Source organism: Protobothrops mucrosquamatus, unplaced genomic scaffold (assembly GCF_001527695.2).
Source record: "Protobothrops mucrosquamatus isolate PMUCROS unplaced genomic scaffold, P.Mucros_1.0 scaffold45, whole genome shotgun sequence".
Lineage (NCBI taxonomy): Eukaryota > Metazoa > Chordata > Lepidosauria > Squamata > Viperidae > Protobothrops > Protobothrops mucrosquamatus.
The window spans coordinates 4,836,467-4,846,552 of record NW_015386427.1 but is presented as its reverse complement, the minus strand read 5'-3'; the positions used below and the strand labels follow the sequence as shown (position 1 = coordinate 4,846,552).

The 10,086-nt window shown below is 40.3% G+C and overlaps 1 protein-coding gene across 1 annotated transcript in view; it reads left to right on the top strand.

Moving 5' to 3' along the window:
• Nucleotides 1-10,086, top strand: part of COL28A1 (collagen type XXVIII alpha 1 chain) — an 85,297-nt gene that overhangs the window by 7,880 nt on the left and 67,331 nt on the right. Inside the window, exons 3-7 of the mRNA XM_029283268.1 lie at nt 2,253-2,273; nt 4,097-4,150; nt 7,530-7,583; nt 8,200-8,241; nt 9,492-9,518. Coding sequence (XP_029139101.1) covers nt 2,253-2,273; nt 4,097-4,150; nt 7,530-7,583; nt 8,200-8,241; nt 9,492-9,518 — 198 coding nt within the window. The remainder of the gene's footprint in view (nt 1-2,252; nt 2,274-4,096; nt 4,151-7,529; nt 7,584-8,199; nt 8,242-9,491; nt 9,519-10,086) is intronic.

Below are 10,086 nucleotides of genomic sequence, written 5' to 3'. Positions count from 1 at the left end.
AGAACCACCGCATAACGGTGCCTCCCACTCCTAACCCACCGAGACGCCGCAGCATGATACCGTGGTCTACAGTATCAAAAGCCGCTGAGAGGTCCAAAAGAACAAGGACAGAGGAATAACCTCTGTCCCGGGCCCTCCAGAGATCATTAACCAACGCGACCAATGCCGTTTCCGTGCTGTATCCCGGCCTGAAGCCTGATCCCCTTTTGCAACCTTTTGACAAGCAAATTCAATGGCAGGGCTGCTGGTGTCCAAGTGCTAAGGCGGGACTTCCCTCCCTCACTCCCTCCTTCCCTGCCTCCCTCTTTCTCATACCCACCTCTTTCTGAAGGAAGAATTTGAACCCACCCATATTTTCTCTCTTCCATATATTCATCAAACAAGGAAAAGCCTCCAGAGACAGAAAAGACAAGCTGCTTAGTGAACTAGCTTAAAAAGGCGCATTCCCCTTTAAGAATTAGCTACTGGCTAGCAAGGAAAGTTAAGGAGCCGGCAGCCGGCACTTAAGGAAGGAAAAACAAATGTAGTAAGTACTGGCTGCCGGCTAAGGCAGCCTCCCCAAATGGCTCCATTCATAAGTAAAGGAATGCTACAGGCAAAATCCATTCAGGAGAAAAATACTTAAAATCCCTTGCAGCAAAACTTACAGCTAACAATAGCAGAGCAATAGAATCTAACACGAGACATCAGCCATCCGCCAAATAGAAATTGCAAAACGCTCCTTAAGAACACAAAGCTCACATTTCACAAATCCCAGAACTTCAAAGTCACAAAAGCCCACAAGAATCCTTCCACTCTCCATCTCCCTCCCTCTGTGCCTCACCTCCAGCAGATGCTGCCTTTCTTCATTCCTTGTGGAGGGTGATCGCTCCCCCGCTGCGTTTCTTGCCTGTTTGTTGCTACCAGCACAGATGGCTGCCATAGAAGTTGTAGATCGGCTCATGGCCGGCCTGCTTGATCTCCTCTCCTCTCCCCCCACCCTCCTCCTTCTTTCCCTTCAGCTAGAGCTGACTCTACCTTCTCCCAAGATTGTTTCTTTTTCTCTCCCTCTCCTGCCTAAACTGCCTCCTTTTATAGCCTCTCCTGTCTCCGCCCCCTCCTCCTCCTTTCTCTTCTGGGTGAACCGGAAGTGCCAATCCTGGGGTCTTTGCCTCACCCCAGCCACTCTGCGGCTCTGAAGGACTCCCTCACAGTAAGTCCTGCACTGCGCTGGCTCATTCCCTCCACCACTTGGCTGGGCAGGGCCGCATACCATTTGCCACATGCTAATGTACCACAGGTGGTACGCGTACCACTGGTTGAAAAGCCCTGTTCTAGTTGCTCAAGCAGAAAACCTTATATCATTTCAGACAAATGGTTATCCAATCTCTTCTTAAAAACCTCCAATGTTGGAATATCCACAACTTTTGGAGGCAAGTCATTCCTTTGATTAATTGTTCTTACTATTAGGAAATTTCTCCTTAGTTCTAGTTTTGTTCTCTCTTTGATTAGTTTCCATCCATTGCTTCTTGTCCTGCCTTGTGCTTTGGAGAATAAGTTGACTTCTTCTTTGTGGCAGCTCCTAAGATATTAGAACACTGCTATCATGTCACCCCTAGTCCTTCCTTTCATTAAACTAGATATATCCAATTCCCGCAACTGTTCTTCATATGTTTTAGTTTCCAGTCCCCTACGCAATATTCCAAGTGTGGTCTTACCAAAGCAATAAACAGTGGTATTAACACTTCCCATGATCTTGATTCTATCTCTCTCTTAATGCAGCCTAGGACTTGTTGGCCTTGTGTGCATATATATTACCTGGCCTTTATAATATCTTGGTTCCTGTTTGCTAAAGTCCTGTTTAAATGTAATGACCCTATTCATACATAACATTCCCATAAATTAAAATTAAATGAAAATAAATGAAAATAAGTGAGTGCATGATTCTATCTGCATGGAAACTTAGAATGGCAGGAGCAGGTAAAGTAAGGAATAGGAGCTGGTGATTCAAACAGAGATGGTAAAAGAAAATAGGATGATTTAGAAAACTTTTTCCCTCAGAATAATTGAAAGTCAGGCAGTATAGAAGTTGAATAAATTATTGTTATTATTATCCTTTTTTCCTTTATCTTGTCTTTTTATTGTCTTTTATTATCTTAATGTTTATTATATTTCAATAAGCTTATTTATCTGATTTTATATACTCATGGCAAAAGTGCAATCAATGAATGAAATACATGTTAATCTAATCTATTATTTCTTTTAATTTTTAGTCCACTTTATTTGAAGAGAGGGTAAGTTGGAAAAGTTTTATGAACATGCATTAGATTTCCATTTTGGTATAATGTGTACATTTTCCTATCTAGAAATATTTTCTTTGACTTATTCCAAATCGTACAAGTAAAAATATAATATTTTCTAGCACTTTCCTCCTGTTTAAAGTTATCTTTATTCATTTGAGAAGAGTTAATCAATTGAAACCACCATGCAATGCATCTTTGAAGAAATTTGAGCAATTCTAAATTTTTCAAGTAATTTTCTCTTTGAGGTGGCAATCTGAACTTTGAACCAAAAGAGTGAATGCACGAGTGGGAGAAATGAACAGTTCTCAGAAGCTTGAATCCCACAAATAAAACTCTACAAAGTAAAAAACTTCTGTGTTATGAATAATTCAGTAGTTCAGGAATGTACAGCTGTTTCTTGTTTATTATCCTGCTGCTTGTACAATAGGTTGAAAGGCAAACTAAATATAATATGTTGGCTGCAGAATCAAGTCACTTTTTCTTTGGTGAAGCTAGGATTTCAGCTGCAAGATAGTTGATATACTGGGCTTGTATTTGAAAGGACATCATGAGCATTAGTAAGAAGACTAAGTGACATATGACATCATTGTACATATCACACTGTTGTGACTTCTACTGATACCTACAAAAAGGTCAATTTATGTACTCTGTTAAACCATTTTGTGAATAATATGTAAACCTAGCCATTATGGTTGTTAAACTATGATTTATGTTTTTCTTTCTTGAATAAATGCAGCTAGATGTAGCCTATACAACGAACTATGGCTAAACCGTGATATAGCTAGGGTTTAATCCAAGAGTATAACATTAAATTATTAAATTATAGATTAGTTAGAATACCTTAATCATAATTTGTAGCAAGAGTTTATCTACCAAAATCCTAGCACTACATATCTGAAGCTAGAGAGGGGTTTAGCCTCTCCTTCCAACCTCCAGATGTAGAGGCAGGAGCACCTGGGATTATTCCAATGATAGCATCATGGTTGATTCTGGCTCTTCTGGTTCTTCAACACTACTTCCCATAGTTTGTTTTTAATATGGAGTGGATTACTATAATGCATGAGGTTTCCCTCGAAAAGTATCCAAAAGGTTCAACTGGTACAGAATGCAGCTCCATGAATAGTTTTATGTGCCCATAGGATGGCACAGGTTACCTCTCTATTCTGTGATCTGCATTGGCTGCTGATCTGCTTCCAGGTACAATTGAAGGTGCTGGATTTGAGCTATAAAAATCTCCATGGCCAGACTTTTTGAAGGATTGCCTCTTGCCAGTCACATCTTGTCCCATTGGGTCCTATAGGAGGAGCATATTGTGAGTCTTGTCTCCTAAAGAATTTCATCTGATTGGACCCAGATGGTGTGCCTTTTCTGTTGTGGCTCCCAAACTTTGGAACATTGTTCCCCGAGGCAAGGTTAGCCCCATTGTTAGTATTTTGGAAGGCCCTGAAAAGTGGTTCTTTCAGCAATCTTGGGCATCCATGAGGAGGCTGATGGTTATATTGTGTCTAGATGTTCTTTGCCCACAGTCTTGCCTTTATTTTTTAAATTTTTTAACAATTGGACATTGTTTTAATTGTTCTCTTGATGCTGCAGGGTCACATACTATGAGTTTACCATAATGTTGAGTAAATAAATAAATAAATAAATAAATACAGTTTCTACAGTTTGTTTTGAATAAAAGTAAATAAGTAATACCTGTAAACCTGCTTATGCAGGATTGTTTCCTAAGTGAATTTAGATTTGATCATTTCAAATTGTCTTCTTAATTTCCAATACTAATTTATTTATTTTTCAATGTCTCCTAAAACTTCTAGTGTGGAAAGAGGTGTGAATGTCAGAAAGGAGACCAAGGACCCTCAGGACCACCTGTAAGTGTATAGCATAGTAAGAACTGTGAGGTTTTTTCTACTTATAGTTCATGAGAGTAAATGATAATCTCAAAAGCTTTAATGATAATATATTGATATTTGAAAATAGGTAAGAAAGGAAAAAATCAACAAAGAAGAAAACATAAAATCCCTCCAGAAGATAGATTTAAATTTTTCAGTTGTGTAAAACTTTTAAGAGAGCTAGTTTGGTGGAGTGGGGAAGACATCAGGTTACAAACCGGGATATTGTGAGTTCTGATTTTGCCCTAGGCACAAAGCCAACTGGGTGACATTGGCCGGTCACTTTCTCTCAGCCCCAGGAAGAAGGCAATGACAAGCCACTTCTGAAAAAAAATTGGCAAGAAAACTGCAGGGAGTTGTCTAGGCAATCTCTGAGAATCAGATATAATTAAATGGAAAGGAAGGAAAAGCTTCCTAACAAAAGCTTTACTATTACACATGGGCATTGTTAAGCTCATGATTGACATTGAAACACTACAGAAGAGCCAGTTTTGGGTAATTTATATATACATTCAAGCATGAGTGTTCAGTCTGGACATGGGTACTCTGAGGACTATTTTGTGAAAAATCAGGATATTGGCTATAGCCCTTAGCAGCAGTATCTCAAGGGACATAGAAAAGGAAGAAACAGGTAAAACGTGTGGCTGAGCTGGTGCAAAAACTGTACAAAGGAAGAAGGGGAAAAGGGGTGAGATACACTACTGCCCTGTTTACTCTGTAGCACCTACCCAAATTTTGTTTTTGGATTTTAGTTCAGACAAACTATAGTCTTTGAACAGTTAGCAGAAATTCTGCAACAGTTAAAATTAACAGTAAATAAAGAAAGCTAAAACTTACTTTCACGCTATTAGTACAAATGAATAAGTCACATGTTTCATTGTAGCCAAATTATAGTGATATGTATAATAATTATAAATATTTTCAAATATTACTAATAATTGTTTATTAGTAATAGTTGTAATAACAACTCTAGTAGTAAAATAGTTATCAGTTGCTTTCAGACCGCCGTTTATATTGGTTTCAATCTTTAAAGTAGGAGTATGCAACTTCTGTTGGGTTAAGGGCCAAACCATGCTTTGCATACTTTGTCAAGAGCCACAGTCCAAACAGGAGGACATAATTTAAAAGTTTAATCAACGTCTTAATTGTCTACAAAGAATGAAGCACAATTTTTTTCTTCATCACCTCCCAAATGCAAAGAACCAAAATTCTTTGGCTCATTCATTCTGCACCATAAACCATCACTCAAAACTATTCCAAAGGCACAGTTCAAGATCATGACACTCATTCTGAAGACAGTGAGACAGCAACAGCTAAACATAATTCCTAAGTGAATTCGTGATAAAGATGAAGATTTCCCCAACAAGTTTAATACATGTATCTCCACAAACAGTAGCATCTTCTAAAGCAGCGGTTCTTAACCTGTGGGTTGCGACCCCTTTGGGGGTCAAATGACCCTTTCACAGGGGTCGCCTAAGACCATCGGAAAACACATTCGTCTCCGCATTCGTCTCCGCATGGCCTCCTCTGCTATTTGCAGAGAGAGAGACAGAGAGGCACTTTCGCTTTCCTTCTCTCTCTCTCAGGCAGACTTACATCTTGCAGGGCTACTGATTGGCCCTGCACCTGGGTGCCCAACCCCCTGGGAGAAGCACGGCCAGGGCCTCATGGCCTTGGATCCCTGCTGGGAGCGGCCCGCTGGAGGCGCCACTGAGCGGGCCAGCTCCCCCACAAGCTATGGCCCAAGGGAGACCAGCCCCTGCGATCCCCAGCCAGCCTGACCATTGGCCCCGCTGGCCGGGAAAGTGCGCCGGAGTCCACATTGCCGGGAAGGAAGAAGGAAATGCAGCAATGGTAGAGGAGAGCCTCTTCCTGAGGCCCGGTGCTGGCTGCAGCTTCCTTGCCCTTCTCTTCCTCCTCCCCTTCTTCCTCCTGCTGCCCCCCAGGCAGCGTGGGCGGGCGCCGGGACAAGATGGGTGCCTGGGGGGAGCAGCCGGGCTGGCGGAGGGGCTGGCAGGGGCCGTGCGGCACCAGCCCCCACCGCGGCTCCATCGATGGGTGGAGGGCGAGGCCAAGCAGCGCGGAGTCCTGGCTGGGGCATCTCCTTCCTCGCCCTCCTCCTCTCCTTCTTCCTCCTGCTGCCCCCCAGGCGGCTCGGGCGGGCTCTGTTTCCACCGCGGCTCCATCGATGGGCGGAGGGTGAGGCCAGGCAGTGTGGAGTCCCGGCGGGGGCGGCGATTGGGCCAGGGGCGGCGGGGACCTCTGACGATGCAGCCGTGCCGCTGCCACCACCGGAGCCGCTGCCTCCTATCCTGCTCCCCCTCCCCGGCCGTTTGGCTGAGGACACGGAGGCCGGGCCAGGGGCAGTGGGGACCCCCTACAATGATGCCGTAAGAGAGAGGAAAGAGAGAGAAAGAGAAAGAGAGAGGAAAGAGAGAGAAAGAGAAAGGAAACAGAGAAAGAGAGAGAGAAAGAGAGGGAAGAGAAAGAGAGAGGAAAGAGAGAGGAAAGAGAGAGAGAAAGAGAGAGGAAAGAGAGAAAGAGAGGGGGAGAGGAAAGAAAAAGAGAGGAAAGAGGGAAAGAGAGAGGAAAGAGGGAGAGAGAGAAGAGAGAGAGAGGAAAGAGAGAAAGAAGAGAGAGAGGAAAGAGAAAGAGGAAAGAGAAAGAGAGGAAAGAGAAACAGGAAAAGAGAGGAAAGAGAGAAAGAAAAAGGGAGGAAAAAGAAAGAGAGGAAAGCGAGAAACAGGAAAAGAGGAAAGAGAGAAAGAAAAAGGGAGGAAAGAGAAAGAGAAAGAGGAAAGAGAAGAGAGAGAGGAAAGAGAAAGAGAGGAAAGAGAAAGAGAGGAAAGAGAAAGAGAGAGGAACGAGAGAAAGAGAGAAAAAGAGAGAGAGAAAGAGGGAGAGGAATGGCGCTTCTCCAATCAGGCTGGGCGGAGCCGGCGGAGCGGCCTTCCTACCCCCCTCCCCGGCCAGCTGGATGGGGGGTTGGGGGTCACCACAACATGAGGAACTGTATTAAAGGGTCATGGCATTAGGAAGGTTGAGAACCACTGTTCTAAAGAGCTTCAGCTGCAAATCTTAAGATTGTAGAGGCAGTTCTTTCATAACATTATAAGTGATTGGATTTTAACCTTTGGTATCCTGTTTAGCTATTATCTGTCTTGAGATTTTGTTGGACAAATGTTGGTGATTGTTATCCAACCACTTGAAAAAAGCCAATATACTATATGATGTGTCTATTCTACATAATTTTTGGTTGATTTCTTTAAACACTGGTCATTTTGACAGTCAGACATGCTTTAAATTGCATTGAATATATACTCAGTTTATAATTTATATAGTTTCTTTGTTTCTTAAGGGTGGCCATGGAGGAAGAGGGGATAAAGGTGAACAAGGACCCAAGGGGCAAAAGGTAAATCTGAACTGGAATTTTTTAAAAATGCATATTCTTTGTTGAGAAGTTACACATCAGTCCTACATCCCATGTAATTCTTTGGATGTTTATTTCAAAGTGCTTTCACTTTCATATTGTCCATGGGTACGTTAACTATTACAATTTTTCTAAAATATTTCTTCTTCCATGATTAGGAGCTAACTCAATGTTTATTGGGTCTTGGTTTATATCAGAATTAGGGTTCCACTGTTCTGAATTCAAAAAAATCTGGTCCCTTGACAATTCTTGCTTGATATCTGCTAGAATCAAATTCATCTTCAAAGTTGGATATTCTAAGAAGAAAAACAAGATCAGTATGGCCACTCAAATGGCTCTTAAGGGAATGCTCAGAGCATATTTTTTTTAATGAAGGATTTCACATTAGTGAGAAAATATAAACATGAGTGTGGGAAAGATGTACTTGTTATCATTCCATTGTGCAATGATCAGTACACTTGTCTGGATCTTGGTTAATATATTTAAATGAAATCATAATCAATTTGGATTCTATACTTGGTTAATTGTAGCATATGCAAGGTAATAATTTTTCCAAATACAAAGACAATTTTTAATTAGTTTCTACCTTTTTTTTCAGGGCGAGGCTGAGAAAGGAGAACCTGGTGAAAAAGGTTCAGAGGTATATGGATCATTACAATGACCATTTAGTTAAAAGCCCATCTATATAATGAACTGTCAGTTCTTGAAAAAGAAGTTTCCTGATTAGTATCTTCTCTGCCAGCTTGTTATCTGATGTCATTAGTTCATTGCTCTGGTATCACAAGGTTTTTTTTTTGAAAAAAGAGATATTCTATTTCTTTTACTTGCCTAGAAGAATCCCAGGTAAGCAGAAGAAGAATAGAATACAGCTGGAAGGGACCTTGAAGGTCTTTTAGTCCAGCCCCCCCTCTCAAGCAGGAGAACCTATACCATCTCAGACAAGTGACTGTCCAGTCTCTTCTTAAAAACCTCCAGTGATGGAGCTCCCACGATAAGGCAAGCTGTTCCACTGGTTAATTGTCCTCACTGTTAGGAACAAATTATGCAAACTCTTCTCCAGTGCAATGGCAACCTGTTCTTCTTGTATATGTAATATTGTATGCATATAGAAAAGAGGTAGACTTGCTTTTTGAGGAAGATGGGCAGACTCCAAATTTGATATATAAATAAATAAAATATAAATTAATAGAGCTTGTATTGCAATGGTGTGATGCTGCTTTTATATTTTAATGAAAGTATTGGATATTGTAGATACCCTAGTAATTGCTTCGCTTAACAGCTTTGATGTTAAAAGAGGTAGAATCAGATCTAGTCTTCTTTCAGTTTTGTTTTCCTAAAGATAAGATAAGAAAAACTCATTAGCATAGTGTTATGAGAACAGTGGAATTAAACTGTAGAGACCCAGCTGCAAAATTTCATTCAGATATTAAACATATTAAATGACTTTTGACCAATCATTATCTATCAACTTCCTCTTAGTGTTTTAGGGGAAATGACATGGGAAGACAAATATGCACACTAGTCTTCCCAAATCTGGACACTCTCCAAAAGTATGCACTTTGATATTTTCAGAATTCACATGCAAGAAATCTACACATCTAGAAGATACATCTAGAAAGTTGATATAACACATCTGTCAGGTATAAGGAGGATAATGAAACACTTATTAAGTCAGGCAGTGTCTGTTCTTTTATTTTCTTGCATATGAATGTAAATTGAAATGATTAGGAATATTTACATATAAAAGCTGTATGTGTATTTTCTTCCCTTTAAAGCTTGGCATTTTTTTCTCCAAAATGCCCAACCTAGTTATTATATTATTACATTATTTATATTTCTAATAAAGTATCCTTGATAAATAAATTAATTTTTAATTTTATTTTGTAACAGGGAAATCCTGGATATAAGGGGGAAAAGGTAAACTGGCTAAAAAAATCTTATTCTCACAATTCATACACACTGTTATTAGATATTCAGAAATGCAGTACTTAAAATTAAATATGAATTTGTGTATTTTTATAGATAATCAAAATGGATAGCATAATTATTAGTCTTTCTGGATCAAGATTTAGATTCAGACTTTAAACTGAAATATTTTTTCTCTTGAGTTTCCTGTAATGATTAAATTGAATTATTTATATCCCTCTTACATAAACATACACATACACACACACATATGTACATATGTGCGTCTCTGTGTGTATAATGTGTGTGTATATATATATATATGTATGTATATGTATATGTATATATATATATATATATATTTGTTTTCTGAGGTTTTCACGGGTGTTTGTATGTAGGTCTTTAGTTATTCGGGTTTTCTCCCGCGTAGAATTAGAAGTGTCTTGGCGACGTTTCGACGAAGTCACATTCGTCATCTTCAGGCTGGTGTCTTCAGCTTCGTGCTTCTGGGAGTAGTGTGTGTGATCGCAGCTGTTTCTTCCTTTTAACTGCCAGTGGGGTTTGAGCTGATTGGGTGGGA